The 22,786-nt window shown below is 32.9% G+C and overlaps 2 protein-coding genes across 2 annotated transcripts in view; one reads left to right on the forward strand and one right to left on the reverse strand.

The window, feature by feature from the left end:
* Positions 1-22,786, reverse strand: part of LOC143057270 (lim and transglutaminase domain protein ltd-1-like) — a 299,753-nt gene that overhangs the window by 50,410 nt on the left and 226,557 nt on the right. The window lies entirely within an intron of this gene.
* On the forward strand, positions 8,788-11,522 carry LOC143056380 (serine/threonine-protein kinase mTOR-like). Its single transcript, XM_076229471.1, has 3 exons — positions 8,788-8,924; positions 9,799-9,934; positions 10,680-11,522. The coding sequence occupies exons 1-3, from the start codon at positions 8,793-8,795 to the stop codon at positions 11,021-11,023; spliced, it is 612 nt and encodes a 203-aa protein (XP_076085586.1). The 5' UTR covers positions 8,788-8,792; the 3' UTR covers positions 11,024-11,522.

Here is a 22,786-nt window from a genome sequence, read left to right on the forward strand (position 1 = left end):
GTATATCCTATATATCCTGAGAAAGGTAATAGAAAGGGGAACAAAACCTATATAGTGAATATAGTGCACAGATGCGGTTTAAGGGAGTAAGGAGCGCCCGAATGTCAAAAACGGCTGATTTGAAGAAAAAATGCTTCCCCTAGGACGTTATGATCGAATTTTGAACCCTTGAATCCCCTAATTACAGGTATATCCTATATATCCTGAGAAAGGTAATAGAAGGGGGAACAAAACCTATATAGTGAATATAGTGCACAGATGCGGTTTAAGGGAGTAAGGAGCGCCCGAATGTCAAAAACGGCTGATTTGAAGAAAAAATGCTTCCCCTAGGACGTTATGATCGAATTTTGAACCCTTGAATCCCCTAATTACAGGTATATCCTATATATCCTGAGAAAGGTTATAGAAGGGGGAACAAAACCTATATAGTGAATATAGTGCACAGATGCGGTTTAAGGGAGTAAGGAGCGCCCGAATATCAAAAACGGCTGATTTGAAGAAAAAATGCTTCCCCTAGGACGTTATGATCGAATTTTGAACCCTTGAATCCCCTAATTACAGGTATATCCTATATATCCTGAGAAAGGTAATAGAAGGGGGAACAAAACCTATATAGTGAATATAGTGCACAGATGCGGTTTAAGGGAGTAAGGAGCGCCCGAATGTCAAAAACGGCTGATTTAAAGAAAACATGCTTCCCCTAGGACGTTATGATCGAATTTTGAACCCTTGAATCCCCTAATTACAGGTATATCCTATATATCCTGATAAAGGTAATAGAAGGGGGAACAAAACCTATACAGTGAATATAGTGCACAGATGCGGTTTAAGGGAGTAAGGAGCGCCCGAATGTCAAAAACGGCTGATTTGAAGAAAAAATGCTTCCCCTAGGACGTTATGATCGAATTTTGAACCCTTGAATCCCCTAATTACAGGTATATCCTATATATCCTGAAAAAGGTAATAGAAGGGGGAACAAAACCTATACAGTGAATATAGTGCACAGATGCGGTTTAAGGGAGTAAGGAGCGCCCGAATGTCAAAAACGGCTGATTTGAAGAAAAAATGCTTCCCCTAGGACGTTATGATCGAATTTTGAACCCTTGAATCCCCTAATTAGAGGTATATCCTATATATCCTGAAAAAGGTAATAGAAGGGGGAACAAAACCTATATAGTGAATATAGTGCACAGATGCGGTTTAAGGGAGTTAGGAGCGCCCGAATGTCAAAAACGGCTGATTTGAAGAAAAAATGCTTCCCCTAGGACGTTATGATCGAATTTTGAACGCTTGAATCCCCTAATTACAGGTATATCCTATATATCCTGAAAAAGGTAATAGAAGGGGGAACAAAACCTATATAGTGAATATAGTGCACAGATGCGGTTTAAGGGAGTAAGGAGCGCCCGAATGTCAAAAACGGCTGATTTGAAGAAAAAATGCTTCCCCTAGGACGTTATGATCGAATTTTGAACCCTTGAATCCCCTAATTACAGGTATATCCTATATATCCTGAGAAAGGTAATAGAAGGGGGAACAAAACCTATATAGTGAATATAGTGCACAGATGCGGTTTAAGGGAGTAAGGTGCGCCCGAATGTCAAAAACGGCTGATTTGAAGAAAAAATGCTTCCCCTAGGACGTTATGATCGAATTTTGAACCCTTGAATCCCCTAATTACAGGTATATCCTATATATCCTGAGAAAGGTAATAGAAGGGGGAACAAAACCTATACAGTGAATATAGTGCACAGATGCGGTTTAAGGGAGTAAGGAGCGCCCGAATGTCAAAAACGGCTGATTTGAAGAAAAAATGCTTCCCCTAGGACGTTATGATCGAATTTTGAACCCTTGAATCCCCTAATTACAGGTATATCCTATATATCCTAGGAAAGGTAATAGAAAGGGGAACAAAACCTATATAGTGAATATAGTGCACAGATCCGATTTAAGGGGTATTGGAGCGCCCGAATACCAAAAAAGACCTCATGTACTTTGGATGAGGACTGTGTTTTTAAAACATTGATGTAAACGATTACAATTCTAGACTTTTTAGTGTTAAAGAAAAAAAGTATCATACTTTTAATCATGTGAAATAATCGAAAATTAAAGTGAGCCTTTTTTCCGGTATATTATCAGAAAATGTTTTTCGTGAGGTAAATATTTTTCTGTACAATTTCATTAAATGCCTAACATATTTTCCGTTAGTTTATTTTATGTTTGCCAAAATTGCAATGCTTAGAAGTCAGATGGAAGTAAGGACAAAATGGAGGAATTCATATCTATACAACTATTGCATGGAACTGATTACAAATTGACATTAGCAGGACTAAATAAAGATACGAACGCTGACAATCTGAAAAAGTAAACTGGACGTTACGTGAAGATACATTTCTACATCGAACGATTTTGCAAATTGGAAATTTATTGAAATGATTGTAGACGTGAAGCTATATATTTTTTTTATTAAAAACAAATTATGAAAGAATTGATTGCATACCAAATTTCTTTTTTTTTGGAATGGTTTATGGTGACTTTGGATGAAATAGTTAAATAACGATGTTCAATAAATATATAGGCATACATGTACTTGCCGACTTGTTTTTAAAGATTAAATGGGTATACTCCTGTCTGCAGTTGTAGTTCATAGTGCGTTTGCCCTGTGACTACTAGTATCAGTATTCTCAGATTTGGCAATATTCAATCCATTCTCTATATATTATCAGTAGTCAAACCTACATGGTAATCTTTCCATGTCTTGATTTGGACAACGGTTGTTTCATTTAGTTGGGCGCTTAAATTCGTTGATAAAGTCATCAACGAAAACCACGAAAATTGGTTCCCCACGAATAAAAGTACTTTCACAGTATTACATTGGGAATAATACTTAAGTACATGATACTCCCAACCAACAATCACAGAAACAACAGACGAACTGCAGCAGACAACAACAAAACACTGATTAGATCAAAAAGGAAATACAGGTTTGGTGTAATTTTCACAGTCGATTGCATTGAAGGGTATAAGAAAATGTAATATCTTTGGTTAGAATTATTGCAAGCTGAACCGTGAAGTCATTATCAGGTAATGTATACTACCATCCTTTCGAAGAAGCATAATACTACAGACATAGATTGGTTATCTGTCGGAATAGTCTAGTCTTGAAGGAGGGTAGTTTACCTAACTTAATAATGATTTCACGGATCGTCTAGCTAACAAGCTAGGTAAAGATTTAACCTTTGCCTACACACTCAATGCAATGGGTTGTAAGCAATATTTGCATAGCAATGATCCTATTAGTCCATATTCTTGGATTCCTGTTATGTGGTTAGCTCCTAGGTAATACTACAAATCGAGTCTGTTGTGTTTGAATGTTTCTATTTTTGTGTTTGTGTATCCTTTTTCGTTTGATTTTTCTCACATATTCATATGCATCATGAGCATATTGGTGTTCCATAGTTTATTTCATAAACAAGAATCGTCTGCCAGTTTATGAATATATAATGATAATGGGGATAAAAAAGAGTTGATACAAAAATAACAACACAGAAAACTACGAGTAAGTGTATTTGACAAATGCTTTGCTCATATATTTCCATATTCTTTGTGATATGTAATATAGAAAAACAGAATTACTATCTCAGCGAAATGATTCAATGGTATTAATGATTGTATATATATATATATCGTAAAAGTGTGTGTGTTGCGGGGGGGGGGGGGGGGGGGTGTTCTTTATAGCTTTTTTGTCCAATCTTAACAACGGAAAAGCGTTTCCCGTTCATCTATTTCTTAGTTTTGATTCATACCATCTATGACATTCTTTATGGGGATATTTAAAACATTATTTAATATATAGATATAGGAAGATGTGGTGTGAGTGCCAATGAGACAACTCTCCATCCAAATAACAATTTAAAAAAAAGTAAACCATTATATGTCAATGTACGGCCTTCAACACGGAGCCTTGGCTCACACCGAACAACAAGCTATAAAGGGCCCCAAAATTACTAGTGTAAAACCATTCAAACGGGAAAACCAACGGTCTAATCTATATAAAATTAAAAAAACGGGAAACGAGAAACACGTATAAATTACATAAACTAACGACAACTACTGTACATCAGATTTCTGACTTAGGACAGGTGCAAACATGTGCAGCAGGATTAAACGTTTTAATGGATCCAAACCTTCGTTCCCTTTTTCTGAAACAATAGCATAACATCACAACATAGAAAACACAATATGTCTTCATGAAACTTTTGAGAAATGCAGTTTGAATCAATCATAACATTTGAAATACAGCTAGGTATAGCAAGCAATACAATAAGATGTTTTTCTAGACTTGATATATATATAAACTCGGAAAATTTTCACCCATTCCAGGCGCGAATCTAGCCATGTTAAAAAAAAGGAGAGATCCAACCATATATCCCCATTCAAATTCAGATATCTTCTCCCCCCTGTTATAACCCCTAAAACCAGCCCCATCCCATCCGTGGATACGCTACTGCATTTGATATATAGACAAACAAAAGACTTCCTTTTAGCGGCTTATAGATGCATTCACCATTTAAATGATACAAAGAACAAACCAACTGATACGTAGTCCGGGTTACCAAACATGGAACACTATAGCATTTGATTTGTGTGTTTCACGGAATAAATTTAGATTTTTGCCATTTGATTAGGGACTTTCCGTTTTAAATTTTTCCTTGGAGTTCCGTGTTTTTGTTATTTTACTGTTTTTCTGTAATCGTGTTTACTCATGGATACAATTGCGTTCCTCTACTTGCAGTATACAAATAAGGATTATGGTATGATTGCCAATGAGACAGCTATACACAAAGTTCAAATGGAGTGGATGTAGCAGATATAGGCAACCATATGGTATTCCACAGTGAGAAAAAGCACACATAGCATATGACCGACTTATGGTCCCCGATAAGAAAATTACGAAACAATTAAATTTAGAATATTCACAGCCCAAATAATAACAAAAATCGAAAAACAAATGTGACAGACATGGCAAACGACAAAGCACTACAAAAAATAGCCTGGGCAGGCACATAAAGAATGTAGCAGGTGAAACCTGTTTATGAGCACTAAACCCTCCCCTATCCTTGGCCATAGGTATAACAGTGCAACATGAGAACAAACTATAAACAACAGCTGAGAACGGCTTAACTCACCAGATTGATCAATATAGACAAACATGTTACAAAAACAATTTACAATATATAAACGTGTATGTTGAACATTTGGACCATTAATGTTGTATTTATACATGTACAAATGCATTTGAATTGAATAAAGTCTAGTTTTCACGATCTTCAATTTTGAGGTGTCCAAATACTTTTTTAATAATGCCTCGTTCACATGCACATTTATTCGAATCGAATACGAACCGGAAGCAAAAGCTAATTAAATTATTCTAATAAACGAAAATGCATTTCTAATGCGAATCGAATAATGCAAATTAGCAATTTCGACTCTAATTTTAAAAGGCATTCAAAAACCAAATACAGAGTTGTATATGTCGAGTTTCTCGTACACTGTACTAAAAGTATGGAATGCGCTCCTTTAATATATCAAAAAAACAAATACAGTATTTGTCAGGCTTTTTCTAATGGTTAGTCTTGATGACAATATCGGACGAGGACGTGGGCCTCAGTTTTGTAATGAGATTATGTTTCATGGCAATTAGACTTGCTTTGATTTGCTCTGTATCCTGTTGAAGTTGACCTTTGCCGGCAATAACTGATATTTCTGGAGTTTGTCTATGGAGATGCCTACGGTTGTTCTAAGGGACTTTATCATCTCTGGCTTGGTGGGGGCGTTGCTGGTCGATAGGCATTACACTTGAATATATTTCTATCTGGCGATCTACCGCGATTATACTGCTATGGGGATCTTCCAAGTGTATATTTATCAGCTGATCTTCCATTAATCTGGTAATCTTCCACGATTACATCGATCAGAAGACCCAAGGTTATTATATTGATCGGCCAATCCCCGGTTAAGCTGATCAGTTGAAAGCAGCTAGTATGTGACAATTTAAGTGAGGTTACCCACCTTATTTTCCAAAGAACTGCTCATATTCCCTTTATCGGTCGGTGATACTGCGCCATCAGCAAAGAAGACTTGCCGAATGCTGATTGGCATAATTGGCACTTTTTGAGCATATATCGCCATCAGGCTGGATATTGAGGTTTTCGATTGTTTAAACGCCTTGTTTATCGTTTCGGTGTTCCTCTCTATCTTATGCCTTACATAATTATTGTCATTTCATCGTCGGAGGAATGATTTGGTTCCAATCTGGTCTGAGTGTCTTTCTTCCTGAAGCGCTGCTTCTATGCTTTTCTTAAGGCATTGGAATCATTATCTATGTTTACTTTGCGAAAGTACTCCTAGGCAACATCAGCCAGGCAATCCAAGAGACTACACACTTGTGCCCTGTTTTCCCATTGTCCTCTACTGGCAGTCCGTTCAATTGGTATCTGAACGCCTTCCAAGTCATTAATCCCCTTCTTTTGAATATTTGCATCTTTGGGAGCTGTGGGCGTCAGCTCATGTTCCTTGCAGCAGAATTTTCTTACCTTTGTGTATATTCTCTCTCCACAGAGGAGTCCGGAGAATAGCTGATGCCACTCTCATTTCCTTTGCCCTTTTCTGGATCGTTCAGTGGAGTCAGCTTGCTGTTGTGGCAAGCCTGTTTGAGCTCCAGGAGCTGATGATCTTGTCATAATTGGAGTAATAAGTGTGGGAGGAGGATTTGTCATTGATTCGACAGGGATGATACTGGTAGTAGGCACTGCAGCCAGCATTGGAGAATCTTGACAAAGGGCCCTTACATAGTACTTCAACCTTTTGGTGAAGACACCAAATTTGCATTCAACAGAGTTGGTGCGCTTGATAGCCTGATAACTAATTGGGAAGAGACCCAAGGCAGAGAGTTTGTTATGTACTATTGGTGTACTTGCGTTGTACTGGCTAAGGTCAAATTTTGGCTTAGATGATGTATCCATTGCAGGAATTTTTAATTCTTTATTTCTCTTCTCCACTAATTCATTTACAACAGATATCTTTTTTTGGAAAGTACCCTGTTTTTAAATGCACTTTAAAATTGAACTGTGTCTCCCTCCTCAGTTGCTGTCAGGTCGTCCATCCGTCTTACCACAGCATTGAATTTCTCATGGTCTGACCGTCAATTCCACCAAGCGCTCACCACTAGCCTTGTGGTCTAGCCTGTGTTCAGACTGTTGAAGTTGCTGATATATTGCTCCCATCTGTTCATTATTAACATTCATTGCCTCTTTTTGTTCAGCTTACATCGCTATGAGACCAAAAAGTATTATATCAATTCACGCTTTGCTCTGTTTTATATTGCGGTCAATCTAAGCTGTTCTTTGAGCATTAGATTTTCTATCTGCTTAAAATTCTTGGTACAATTGTTGAATAGTCATTTCCGAGTTGTCCTCTGTTAAAGTGTCTTCAGCTTTGGGGTTCGCCACTATATCCCCAAGTGATTCAGTTTCTGACATTTCAATATTCTTGGCCTAAATTCTTGCCATTTCACTGATTGGTGGTAATACAATTCTCAAATCACACTATGATATCTCAAATAGCAATATATAGCAAACCAAGAAATAAGATCAACAATGAATAATATCTTACGGCAGATAAATCTCAAATCACAGCTGTAATGTATGACCTAAGACAAAAAATATTGCAGCTTTTTAATGAAAGCTACTACTGCAGCTTTTTATGAAAGCTACTACTTTGTATATGAAATTATCATGACAAGCCATGGAAATCAAACGGACACAAAAATGTCATAAAAATGGATGCCGCTACCTGTTCTTGTTTTTGAATTAGAAAAAAAGCTTTATGGAACATTAAAACCTACTCAGTACCAAGGAGAATGTTTCCAGCATTCAAACAGATAAACAATTTTCAAAGATTTATGAAAATTAATTCCTCAGAGGAGATTTGTTGAAATGCGTCAATTTTGCATTATAACCTAGTCAGATGTTATGGAAATTTCTATATTATTAGATATTTTGGTTTGTCTTAATTTGAAGGATGATGATACAGAACTTACTGCAGAATGCATTGAGTGAGTGGGTAAATGCAGAATCTTTGGTTAGCTTGCTTGTCAGCTGAACTGTGAAGTCATTGTTAGGTTAGGTATATATCCCTCCTTTCGAAGTAGTCCTACAGACAGATAGATTGGTTATCTGTCGGACTTGTCTCTCTTACAGGAGGGTAGTTTACATAAACTAATAATGACTTCATGGTTCAGCTATCAAGCAATCTGACCAAAGATATTACATTGCATTCTGCTGTAATAATTTATGGACATTTTTTTATCTTATTATAAAACATAATGATATAAAAAGAAGATGTGGTATGACTGCCCATGAGACAACTCTCCACAAGAGACCAAATGACACAGAAATTAACAACCATTGGTCACTGTACAGCCTTCAACAATGAGCAAAGCCCATACCGTATAGTTAGCTATACATGGCCCCAAAAAGACAATGTAAAACAATTCAAACGAGAAAACTAACGACCTAATTGATGTACAAAAAATGAACGAAAAACAAATATGTAACACATAAACAAACGCAAACCACTGAATTGATGCCTTTATGGTGATATTTTGTCCACTTTGTATTGTAGATTTCTACCTCACTGACATTTCTGTTTACTTTTTTACAATTTTTATAAATGATCATGTTCTCAATGGATACATTTCCATCTTTTTTTGCAGACATCCATCTAACTTGATGTTGGACAGAATGAGTGGTAAAATCATCCATATTGATTTTGGAGATTGTTTTGAGGTTGCAATGGTGAGAGAGAAGTTTCCAGAAAAGATCCCATTCAGACTTACTAGAATGTTAATAAGTGCCATGGAGGTAAATTATTTAAAAGTTCGCGATTTTTTTGTATGAGCAATCTGTTAAAACATACTTTAAGATGCTGTTGTTTCGCTGAAAATGATGTGGTTAGATAGAATTTTATACATTTTGGCCAATAACACCCTGATGATTTTTTCACATCATAGTTAAATACTTACTGATATACCTATTTATCTTAATAGATATAAGATAATGTTGTATGAGTGCCAATGAGACAACTCTCCATCCAAGTCACAATTTGTAAAATTAAACCATTATAGGTCAAAGTACACCCTTCAACATGGAGACTTAGTTAACACCCAATAACAAGCTATAGAGCCCCGATAATGAATAGTGTCAAACCATTCAAACAGGAAAACCAATGGTCTAATCTATATAAAAACAAGAAACACTTAAGAACCACATCAACAAATGACAACCACTGAACAACAAGCTCCTGACTTAGGAAAAATGCAAACAAATGCAGCTGTTTTAAATGTTTTAATAGGTGCCAAACCTTTACCCTTACCTGAAACAATAGTGTAACCTTTCAACTTAGAAAGACACACTTTAAGATATCAATTGAAACCTAGATTTTGGCTAGAAAGAAAAATATTAAAAATTGTCTTACATATGTTTTCAAAAGGTCTCCTTAGTAATTTGTTTAACGGTACATGTTCAGTCAGTAATTAATAAATTGAGCGTATTTAAGTTATTTTTTTAACGGTTTTTATGTAAGGCTTACATTTAAGTTAAATAGTAAAATGATATACATGTAGATTTCAATCAAAACATCACTTAAAAGTTGTTTTTATTCTAAGAAAAAAATAACTCCTTGAAATTTTGGACAGCTTTAAAGATATTGTAGTTGTTTCTCTTGATACTTTTCTAGGTGACTGGAATTGATGGCAATTACCGTATAACATGTGAGAGTGTGATGGCGGTGCTCAGAGAACACAAAGACAGTCTGATGGCTGTTTTAGAAGCTTTTGTTTATGATCCTTTATTGAACTGGAGACTTATGGACAGTAAGTGATTGATGTTTAGATTTTATATACTTTTGTACTACTATGGTTTACTTTTTATTGTGATTGAAGATAATTTTTTCTATGTGGAAATTTGAGGTTTTTTTTGGTCTTGATAAGTCTAAATAAAATTTGTATATTCTGTCCTGGCAAAATTTGGGGTTTACCTTTACACATGAAGCAAAGAAAATTTGTACTGAATCCACAGTATAAAATTTATGCTCAACCTATAAAAATTGGCAGCCAACAAAAAATGATGAATCAACGGTTTAACAAGATTTAGATATAAGATGAGACAACTCCATCCAAGTCACAATATGAATAAGTAAACCATTATAGGTCAAAGAACGATCTTCAACACAGAGCTTTGGCTCACACCAAACAGTAAGCTATAAAATAAGGCCCCAAAAAATGACTAGTGTAATACCATTCAAACGTGAAAACCAAAGGTCTAATCTATATAAAAAACAAAAAAAAACACTTATGAACCCGACATCAACAAACGACAACTACTGAAAATCAGGTTCCTGACTTAAGACAGGTGCAAATAAATGCAGCAGGTTTAAATGTTTTAAAAGGTACCAATATTCTTAGTTTATTATCATTGTACAGTTATTCATAGAAAGAGAGCATTGAATTGTAAAACCATGAATAAGTTTTAATATTTTTTCAATCTGTTGGAAATCTACGATAATGAAAACACAAGCTAGTCAAGTCCTTCCGATATTGTTTCTTTTTTAAATTTCAGCAACAACTAAAACAAAACCAAAGGCCAATAGGTCTGGTTCCTACAGTGGAAGTCAGGAACAGGCAGATATTCTTGAAACTGTAGACATTGGACAAGCAGGAACAGCAAAGAAGTCGGTACCAGTTGCAACAGGAAATGCACCAGGTGGAGACAACTCCACATCAGAAGTTTTAAACAAGAAGGCTGTGCAGATTGTACAAAGAGTTAGGGATAAACTGACAGGAAAGGACTTTCCCACCGAAGAATCAATTGATGTGTCCACTCAAGTGGAACTTTTAATAAAACAAGCTACGTCTCATGTAAATTTATGTCAGTGTTACATAGGATGGTGTCCATTCTGGTGATTTTTTTTAAAATATTGTCACAATAAAGTCATGATATATATATTGTCTAAAGCTTTTAAATACACAATATTAGGTGATGTCAGAAAAAGACCAACATTTTTTGAAACTGAGTTCACTAAGCCTTTAAACAGTTTCATTCATATAATAAATATTAAAGTTTTTTTTAGCATTGATCTTATATTGATATTATACTGCTGCTAAAAATGGCTACATTAATAGCCATTAAAATAGTGACACAACATTTAAAATCATTTCTGGTCCTAAATGAGCCCCTTATGAAATTTAGAGGTTTGGCATAAAATAAACACAATGTACATAATTGTGCTTTGTTACTATATTTAGAATTAGACAATAGGATGTGTTTCAGTTGCTGTATGAAGTAGCCGAAACTGTATGATAATATTGTATTGATGCAAATCTTTTAAATGGTGTAAAGTTGTTTATGTCCTTAACATGCCAGTAATATTTGCCACTGGATGATTTATAATTTATAGTGTTAAGTGTAAATATATATTGATAAAAACGCTTAAAAAAATTGACAGTAATCATTGTTAATATATATCTTGTCACATGTAATTGTGTAATATAATGCAAAATTGTGCTCTTTTGGAAAGGGGAGGGCTATGTTGGCCAAGTGGTTGGAGTAGTCTAAATACTGTATCACTATCCTGTCAACAGAGATTGGAATTTATATTCCCGCACATGACAGGTGTGTTCGATTCCAATCTGAATTGAGCAGGATTGTCTGTTTTCTTGCAGAAGGATGTGATTCTCTCTGGGAACTCTGGCTTTCTCCACCAATAGAAATTGAAGGCTACCTCATAGCCCAATAGTTTTTGAATTGGCATTCAACACCAATCAATAAATCTTTTGGATATTGTTTTATGTTCCATTACAAAAAAGTAATCACCAGAATTGTAGATAAAATTTCTATTATTTGGACTGATGAATATTTTCAAAATTTGTATTTTAAATCTTCTAGTACTGTATTTAGATTTTATATTTATAGTTTATGATATCTATAATGCTAAAATAACGTGGTCCAATTTATCAGCCGGCATCGGGTAAAAACGACAAATCAAAGAATTCAACTTTATATATAGCTAATATAGGACAATAGTGTAGATTAAAAATTACACCACTCCAGACCCTTTTGTTTTCCACATAATTAATATTGCCAATAATTAACAAGTTCCGGGTCGAATCCGATACCGATACCAATAGTATATTCACCTGTTACCTATTACCTTATCTGTACGTTCCACATCTGACAGGCGCACCACCAAATGGTGTATTTGATTTTGCTTTTTTTTCCCCTATATTTTGCTATATATACAAGGGTCATAATCACAGGGTCGACACAACTAAATTCAATCATTGTCAAATTGTTCCCTATTGTAGTTTTTTAATTAGTCAGACTTTCTAAGATAACAATACAAATACTAAAAAATTGGACTTAAAATAAGGCGTATAGGTACAGTTTTCAATTTGTTAGCGGGCATGACGTAAAACAGCGAATCAAAGAATTCAACTTTCTTTGGACAATGCTGTTGATTAAAAAATACTCAATTCCAGGACCTGAATATTTCCAATAATTGAAGAGTTCCAGGTTGATGGGTTCAAACAGAAAGATTTGAAAGCAGAGAAAACTGTGTATCTTATAATCGGCACGACTTTATCAGATGACAATACCAATACTAAAATAAGGCTTACGCATAGTTATATACTTTAATTCAGTCACGGACCTGCGATATCACGGGTGTGTTCTAGTAAATTAAATATCATCATATGGGTAAAGCTATCCTTTTATAAGAATATAAGATTTTTATCAAAAGTTTTCTCATACGATTTTGATGACTGAAAATAAGAATTTTGGCTGTTGCATTATAACAAATTTATTTTCCTGGTTATATGCATTGTTGAATAGACAAAACAACCAGTTCATTCTTACTGTTATTTGATTATATGGCATAATTTTGATGTATAATGTTTGAATTCTTAGTGAAGTTCCCCAATATTTCTACTGTCAATCATAGTGCAATGATTTCATAGAATGGCAAATTCTAACTAGACTGAATACTGGTACAAAATCTTAAAATTTTAAGATCTTTAAAAAAGATCACTCTGCTTTTGTACATTTTTTACTATGTTCAACTCAAAAGAACACCATAATGTCAAGATCAAAGATTTTAGAAGATGAAATCTTCTATTCTATCATTTCTTGTTTTTTATATAGATTAGAAAATGTTTTTGTTTTATTTTATAAATTGTGGCATGGATGGAGAGTTGTATCATTGGCACTCATACCGCATCTTCTTATATCTAATTAAATTTGATCATGTCTTTTAATGTAACATGAGTATAATTATTTTGTGATTCATAATTGCATAAAGTGCTGTATTTATATTATTGATCATGTTATGTAGTTATTGTATAGAACTTCAGGATTTTGTTTATTTGGTATGAAAGCTTTTATCATAGTATTTGAGTGTGAATTTGTGTGTTTCATCTTGACATGCTTGTTTAGGTTAAATTTAAAAAAAAAATCTGTATTTCAGTTTCCTATGACCTATCTAATGTATTTGAAGAATGCTAACCCTTACTTTTTATTAGCATATCTGTACTAGAGAAGAAATGAAAACCACTATTTGTCAATTGAAACATCACCAGATCAAAACAAACATATTTGTCCTTCATACTATTAAAGCTTGTTATTGTTTATAGGACTGAAATATGAACACAATTTGCTATGCCAATAAACAGAAGATTGAATCGTTTGAATGTAATTGTATGATATAGGATGACATTTCAAGTTTTAGGGGTAAACAAATAAAAGTTTACAATGTAAATAGAAATTTAGAAAGTCAAATGTTTTTTTTTATCATTATTTGATAATGATTATTATTATTTTGTACTTTTGCTGGTGATGAAGGATTTTACCTTCTGGTCTCTATCCAAAACATAAAAGGAGCCTCCAAAAGTGGTAAGACAACAAAATCTATAATCTTTACTTTTACTGTAGTTGGGGAGCAAAACTAAGTGCTCTATCATTTGAAATATTTTTTCATTTTTTGTGTCTCACACTTTTGAAGTAATAATTATTATGATTATATTATATTTGCCTGTTAACATTCATATATTTATATATTTAAGAGCATTGATGAATTATTGTTAAATAAAACTTGTTTATGAATAAAAGTATGAATTAAAACTTTTAAGTAATTTCAGAATTAATTTTATTTCTCAAAAACATATGAATGTGAGTCATTAATGTTTTTTAAAATTGTTTTGATTCAGTCAGTTGAAATGGTTTTGCAGTCATTTAAATGTACGATTCCTCTTATGCAAGTAAATACGGGTGTACTCCAAAAAAATGACAAATATAAAAAAAGAAGATGTGGTATGATTGCCAATGAGACAACTCTCCACAAGAGACCAAAATGACACAGAAATTAACAACTATAGGTCACTGTATGGCCTTCAACAATGAACAAAGCTCATACCACATAGTCAGCTATAAAAGGCCCCGAAATGACGATGTAAAACAATTCAAATGAGAAAACAAACGGCCTTATTTATGTACAAAAAAAGAAAGAAAGTTCAACTATCTCCTTAAAGAGCAAAAATTAATAAAAATCAAAAACATGACCACATGCAAACCTTCAATATAATGTACAAACAGACTTCAAATGGAAAACATCATAGGATTCAAACTGTAGGAGGAGTTATGAGAATAACTATGTACCCAAAATGGGACGAACAGGGGTAAAACAATACACACTCAACTTTTAGTTGCTGGTGCATAAGGAGGCATAAAAATAGTGCCTTTTTTCTGAACACACCATAGCAGACAAATCCATGTTGAGCTTTATATTATGGTTATGGTTAAGCTTTTAAGTAGTCTCAGCAAAAAAAATACATAGTAAATATAAAACCACCTTTAGTAGTGCTGGCCTCGAGTGCCGATTCAAACCCTCCTGGGTCAAACCAAGGACTGAAAATTGGTATTGGCTGCATCTTCACTTAGCACAAAGTATTTAGGAGTAAGAACAAAGATTGGTCAGCCTTCAGTAAGAATAATGTTTTAGTTTAAACAATATTTTATTCAAATAAATTAAATTGGATTGGGCAACAGGCGTAGCCTATGTAAGCCCTCTCCACAAAACAAGGTACAATATATTACATTCAAACAAAGCAAAACATACACAAACATAGAGACAAAACAGAATAAATTTTTCAAAAATACCTCTTAGCTGACTGGAATGATGTTTCAAATAGTTAACTCAGATCAAAAGTATGACTATTTTAGAATAATGTTTCTGGGTAGGTTGGCATTTCAAAAGGCTTCCTATAGACTGATACTAAGTATGTCAGTCTTGTAAAAAGCAGAGTGCATATTCAAATCAAACTATCATGATCATGTCCTGATTATTTGCCAACGGAATTTAACTACCATGCATCCATTCTATAAAACATGACAATATTTCTGAGATACAGACATTGAGATCTAAAAGAATAAAAAAACTGAAGACTTTGGAAAGAAAATAAGGTCAGGTCCGATGTTATACATGTATATACTTATATAAACAAATGCACATATTACTATTGATGACCTGTTCTGCTTGTTGTAGTTGCTACAGTGAACCGTTAACCTATGTGCTCCCATGCCCAACTTTGTGTATTTTAAAATAAAACTTTGCATCTGTGGGGGCACCATTTGTGTCTCCTAGATACAATAGTATATCAAAGAAAGTATCACATTGACTTTGTTATAATACAGATTCTTTAGAGTGGAGTGTGGGGGCATCACCTTGTCTATGGGTAGTTATAAGATATGAAAGATCACAATGCTTCTCTATATACCACAAAACATTAGTTATTCGGAATTCAACCCACAAACAAGTCTGTATTCTTACTCCTACATACTGTACTTGTGCTTTGCATAGCAATAATAATTCATAATTTTAGTTTTGATGTGATTATATCACTAATCAAACTAAACCTCCATGCACTGTTTGGTATTGATTATTATTTGTTTCTACCATATTAGCCTGTCAACAATGAGGTTGTGGGTTGTAATCCCACACCCTGCAAGTGAACTTGACACCAATCTTAATTGACTTGGAGTTGGACTGAAAATTTTCCAATTCAGGTTGGTACTTCTCTCAGGGCACTCAGGCTTCCACAGCCATATAAAACTGACCACCAGGTCATTTCATAATGCAATAGTATTGAAAGTGGCATTACACACCTATCAATTAATCAATCTTATTGAGTAAAGGAAAGTGAATAGCACTTTATAATAGAATTTGATACACAGAGTATCATTTTATTGGAGAAAAAGAAAAAAATAATCATATCGAAGGTAGGGATCATTTGTCAAATTATCCTTGCTTCACATCATCCAGTATTGAACTAGGAACCCAGACATTAAAAACAGACTAGCTCATTTAAAACAGGTAAATTTGTCATGAAATGGATTATTCCTGATATAGGCTGGTCTATTTTTTAAATGGTATCAGCAGGTATGTCAATTCAGAATGGTTAATTCCACTATAGCCAAGTCCATTTTAAACATAGGTGAATAGGGATTGTGAACATTGTTCCTAAGATGAATAAAGATTTGAATAATAATCATCCTTCACTCAGTACCACTGAAACATGAAGATTCAAATTTTGATTTACTGAACATTAAATCCCTGATGAGTAAATTTCATTTTTCATGTGTAAGATGATATTGGACTAATCTATATATCTTGAAGTGTGTTCACCAGTGAATAATTTTCTTGGTCATTGATCAAGATGAATGTAGTTATGTGATCAGGAATATAACTGAACTATAAATACATACAAAATGTAAAAGTTGTGTATTCCAATCAGGTATAAACACTGACTTCTAAAGAACCATTGTGTTAAGGTTTTTAAGGGAGGGGCTTTTAAATTATGGAAGTCATCTTTATTCTTTAACTTGATTATTTTTACTTCAAAATTGCAATTAAGTTACAATAATTTTAATTTTTAAGTTCGACAGAATCAGCAACTTGCACTTCAAGACAATTTCATAGATGGCCATATACATTGTGTTTTGCCTCTCCTCTTTAAAGTAAATATATTAAAGTATTCAGTATAAACCAAGAATAAGAAGTAATTTTTTTTTGAATTTGGGACATTTTTTCTCACAACTTCAAGTTTTTTTCCTATAAAATTTCTACCATAAGCCAGCTTATTCATATCTAGTAAAGAAAAGTGATTGGCATTGTTTATAATAGAATAGAATACAAATTAGTCTATCATTTTATTGGGAAAGGATAACTCAACATATTCAAGACTGGGATCCTGTTTCAAATTATCCATGCTTCACATCTCTGGGTAACTGTCCAGTTGTGAGCTGGAACCCAGGCAATAATGTCAGACTAGATATAGGAAGATGTGGTGTTAGTGCCAATGAGAAAACTCTCCATTCAAATAACAATATATAAAAGTAAACCATTATAGGTCAATATACAGCCTTCAACACAGAGCCTTGGCTCACACTGAACAACAAGCTATAAAGGGCCACAAAATTACTAGTGTAAAACCCATTTAAAACTAGGTAAAGTCATGACATGGACATCCTGATATAGTCCGGTCCATTTTTTTAATGGTATCAGCAGGTATGTCCATTTCAGAATAGAATGGTTTATCCCACTATAGCCAAGTCTAGGTATATTTGTCTTAAAATGGATTTTTCTGAAATAATCCTGAGTCCATTTTATAATAGCCTAAAACAATATGGTATAATCCACTATATAGCTAAGTGAAAATCAATTTTAAAAATGGGTAAAAGGAATTGTGAACACTGGTCTGATTTGAATAATTATCATTCTTCACTTTAGTAACACTGATGCATGAATTTACCACCTTTTGATTTACTGAAAATTAAATCATTGATGAATATATGTCAGTTATATTTAAGATGATATATTGGACTGATCCATAAATCCTAAAGTGTGTTCAATTGTGAACAGTGTTCTTGATCAAGGATCATGATGAGTGTAGTTGAGTGTTCAGGAATTAAAATAAATTATGAATATATATAGATTTATAAAAGTTGTGTATTGGTTTACTAAACTTAAATCTGTAGTTTGAATCAGAGACATATAATACAATTGTATTATATGGCATGTATTATATGACAATTTATGTAAAAACATTCAGGGTAAACTAATTGCAAAAAATAGGACCGAATAGAGTGAAAAAAAAAGGCAGGACAAAATGTCTCATTCTAGCCCCCCTATGAGTTATGTAGGAAAAATTAATATCAAAATTGATAATCAAACAAATTTTAAACCTTTTATAGCTTGCTGTATGGAATGAATTTTGCTCATTGTTGAAGGCCTCATGGTAACCTTCAGTTGCTATCATTTCTATGCCATTTGGTTGCTGGTAGAGAGTTGTCTGATAGTCAATTTAACCACACCATCTTATTTTTATTAAGTCCCTCTACAACAGAAATATTTAAGATGACAGAATTTTTATTTTCTCCACTGGTATTTGGTATTTTTTCCATGGTAAAATATGAATAGACAGCAACACAAAATGGTATAAAAGCAACTATTAAATAAGTGATGGACAAGACCTATTCAGTGCATGCTGCTGTCGTGCAAATGTCTGCTTAATAATTTATACAAATCAATGTAAAAAGTATGGAAATAATTTATTGTCATAAGTGAATCTCATACAACACTATTGTTCAATCAAAATTTTATACAAAAAAATATTCCATCAGCAGTCTGTTGATATGAATATACAAAAGTGGAGAAGGCTTAAACAGTCTTAGCCTGTTATCCAATGCTATTTAAATACTCTCAATATATTTCTTTATTCAATATCAGCTGAAAAAAATATCAATATAAACTCCTTCCTTTCAAAAGCAATATGAAAATTTCCTTAGTAAAAAAATACACATGTCTCAATAAAATATTGTTTTCATTTTCAAAATCTCTTTATTTGTAATACTGTACAATATATGCCTTATGTTCAAATGGATTTTTTTCAAGAATTTATCTGTTATGAGACCAAAGAAAAAAATTTCAGTCCAAAATGTGTTAGACATTTTTATAATGCAAGTTATCAATATTTTTTAAATTATGACACAATCCAAAAATGCTCAAGCAGAACTATAGCTATAATAAATTGATAGTAAAATTAGCTCTTTAAATTAAAGATGGCTCACTTCCAAAACTTTTCTTAAAATCATCAATAATCATCTCAATAGAGTTGTTCCATCATATGATAATTAAAATGTGTGCCTATAAGCACAGTTGACTCACAAATAAGCCTTTAAAATTTTGGAAACCATGAAGACAAATTCAAATCTACCAGCATAATTTATTTTGAGATTTTTAATGAAAATTACAAGTTTTTGCAACGTAAAAAAGAATAAATCTGTATCTAAATAGATAAATAAATACTGTACATCAAATCAAGTATCAATTGCCCTTTAAAAGCTCAGATCACTATAATGGGCCACTACATGCTTTTGTATGACCAAGGATAATTATCTTTAATTTCCTAAGAATCAGTCAAAATATTAGGTAAATAAACGCCTTGTGTGACTTTTGTGTCTAAAGACAAATGTCACAACCACCCCTCAATAAGTACATGTACATTTAAATGTTGTAATATAAAAACCATATATCCACTAATTTTTAAAATATCTTTACACAATTCAATCATACATATAACTTTCACTCACACACTATACACACATTCAAGATTGATGCCCTAAAATTTGTAGAATCAGTAACAAAAATGTTTCTTGAGGGTATGAAAATTTCAGCAAAAAAATAAATATTTGTTTACTCATTACAAATTTTATTTATTACACTATTAGTTATTACTTTATGATATGGTACAAAAATCAACCAAAGAAATCGATTCAGTTTGGCCCCAGATGACTTTTAAAATGTTTATATCATTGAAAAAGCTCAAAATTATCTCCCTTTGGTGCAAAAATGCCATTTTTGGGGCATTACATTGAAATATCTTTTTAACTCATTGGTGACCTATATTTTTTATTAATGTTTTCAAATAAACTGTACACAAACTAAATAATTTTTAAATTTAAGTGCTTTCTGTAATTTAGTTCTTTTTTATTTCGATATTACCTCTTTTTCTCCTATTAGTTCAACAGAAAAAAGGACATCAACAAAAAAATAAATGCTTCTTTCAGAGGCATATTGTGAGCTTAAATGAACGGTTAGACCCCATTTCTTTATTTCATTTTTCTATTAAGTATATGATAAAGTTTATTTATAAAAAAATATAGCAAAATCGTATATAAAAAAAATAAATAGATTTATGCCCCCTTAAATATTTTTTTCTTACCTATATTTATATATATAAATTTGACTGCTATTTTAATTCTGAAATGTCAACCTTAACATCTATAAGAGTTACATGAACTCCTAGTAAAATAAGTGATAAAGATAAATAACAACAATACAGATCAATAAAATAATGAAAGACTCATGCGCTGACTTTGTGCAAGCACCAACCACACTAATATGAATGAAAGACATTATGTAATTCTTAACAATACTATAAAATGCTCTTATAAAATATATGCATCAATTTCATTCACAATAAGTTAAATGGAATGTGTTTCTGAGAAAATAATAGTTTAAACAAAATAAAAATATATACAATATACACAGCTGAAAGATCTCAAAATCTAAATTTAAGCAGAGGAACTTATTATTGTTAAGAATTTTCATAGTCATTTTGCAATAGCCAACCGGTTTTAAAATGTTAACTTAATGTAACAAGAGTGCACACACTGAAATGTCTCGCCTTCTTTACTAATCATTGATATTATGTTGATAGACCTATTTTCAAAGCTTTACTACAACTGTCACATAAACTTGACATTAACCAAGAAAATGAAACATTGATCAATGAACCATGAAAATGAGGTCAAGGTCAGATGAACCATGCCAGGCAGACATGTACAGTTAACAATTCTTCAATACAACAAATATAGTTGACTTATTGCTTATAAATTAAGAAAAACAGACCAAAACACAACAAACACTTAACACTTAGCAATGGACCGTGAAAATGAGGTCAAGGTAAAATAAAACCTGCGTAACAGACATATAGATCATAAAATATTTCCATACATCAAATATAGTTGACCTAATGCATAAAGTATTAGAAAAATAGACCAAAACTCAAAAACTTAACTTTGACCACTGAACCATGAAAATAAGGTCAAGGTCAGATGACACCTGTCAGCTAGACATGTACACTTTACAATCATTCCATACACCGAATATACTAGACCTATTGCTTATAGTATCTGAGATATGGACTTGACCACCAAAACTTAACCTTGTTCACTGATCCATGAAATGAGGTCGAGGTCAAGTGAAAACTGTATGACGGGCATGAGGACCTTGCAAGGTACGCTCATACCAAATATAGTTATCCAATTACTTATAATAATAGTGAATTTAATATTATAAAAAATCTTAACTTTTTTTTCAAGTAGTCGCTGAACCATGAAAATGAGGTCAAAGACATTGGACATGTGACTGACGGAAAGTTTGTAACATGAGGCATCTATATACAAAATATGATGCATCCAGGTCTTCTACCTTCTAAAATATAAAGCTTTTAAGAAGTTAGCTAACGCTGCCGCCGGATCACTATCCCTATGTCGAGCTTTCTGCAACAAAAGTTGCAGATTCGACAAAAAAGTAGCCAGCAGAGCCCAACAAACAGGATGATATTAAAACAAGGAATTATTTGAATCTGGAATAGGCCAGCCCTATTTAGTTGGGTAAGTTTTCATCATACATTTCTAATCAATTTTCCAGAATTAAAAATTATTCCAGATTCAAATAATTCCTTGTTTCAAGAGCATGAAATATAAATTTTATCAATTAACTTAAAGACAAGATAAATGAAGACTTAAGTGGAATAGAATTCATGGTTGCCACATACATACATAATGAGAATATAAAATTTAGTTTGAGGCCTGGAGAGGACTTCTGAGATCCCTCGCAACCACATTTAACAAATTTTTATACAATGGATTTCGAAAAGGTTAAATTTCGATAGAAATATAGAAAATAGAATCTAATATTTTACCAAGAGAGAAAAAAGTGGACTGGTCTCAACATAAATGTGTCTATGGAATTAGATATCCAACAGTTTAGAATGTAGTGCTTTAATGTACCATCAGGTAACAATTTAACTATGTTTCACAGTCAATATCCGGCACAGAGATCATATCTGTTCTGTTCAATACTTTGTAAGACTACACTCAATATATTAATTGCAGTATTGCAGAGCATGTATGGAACGGATATGAACTCTGTGCCGGAGATTGTTTCACAGTGTCCTTTTGAGATCAGCAACTTAAAAAGTTTCTATGACTTATTTGACAGCATTCAGATATCAATATTTACAATTATATACATAAATATAAACAATATTTACCCTAAACATTTACAAATGTTTGAGAAGATGGCAAGTGTTAAAAACAAACAACAGATTAAAACTCCATGAATTATATATTAAAAGCTACCAATTTGAAAGCACCTTTTAATTATCATGATTATGGATGTTTGAACATAAAAGTATAATGTACTCCAGAAAGGCAAGATTTCAATGCTTTTTTCAACTCTAGTTTTAGTTGTTAGAAGTTTTTTTTCAGAAGTTGCATAAAACTGCCAAAAGCTAAGGTTCTTTTTACAAAAAATCTTTCATAAAAAA

The sequence above is a fragment of the Mytilus galloprovincialis genome, chromosome 13 (genome assembly GCF_965363235.1).
Source record: "Mytilus galloprovincialis chromosome 13, xbMytGall1.hap1.1, whole genome shotgun sequence".
NCBI lineage: Eukaryota > Metazoa > Mollusca > Bivalvia > Mytilida > Mytilidae > Mytilus > Mytilus galloprovincialis.

Bases quoted from the DNA above. Each gene is read 5' to 3' on its own strand.
- LOC143056380 (XM_076229471.1), top strand. From the start codon at position 8,793: ATGTTGGACAGAATGAGTGGTAAAATCATCCATATTGATTTTGGAGAT. The intron at 8,925-9,798 runs GTAAATTATTTA...ATACTTTTCTAG, and splicing joins TGTTAATAAGTGCCATGGAG to GTGACTGGAATTGATGGCAA. The intron at 9,935-10,679 runs GTAAGTGATTGA...TTTAAATTTCAG, and splicing joins GAACTGGAGACTTATGGACA to CAACAACTAAAACAAAACCA.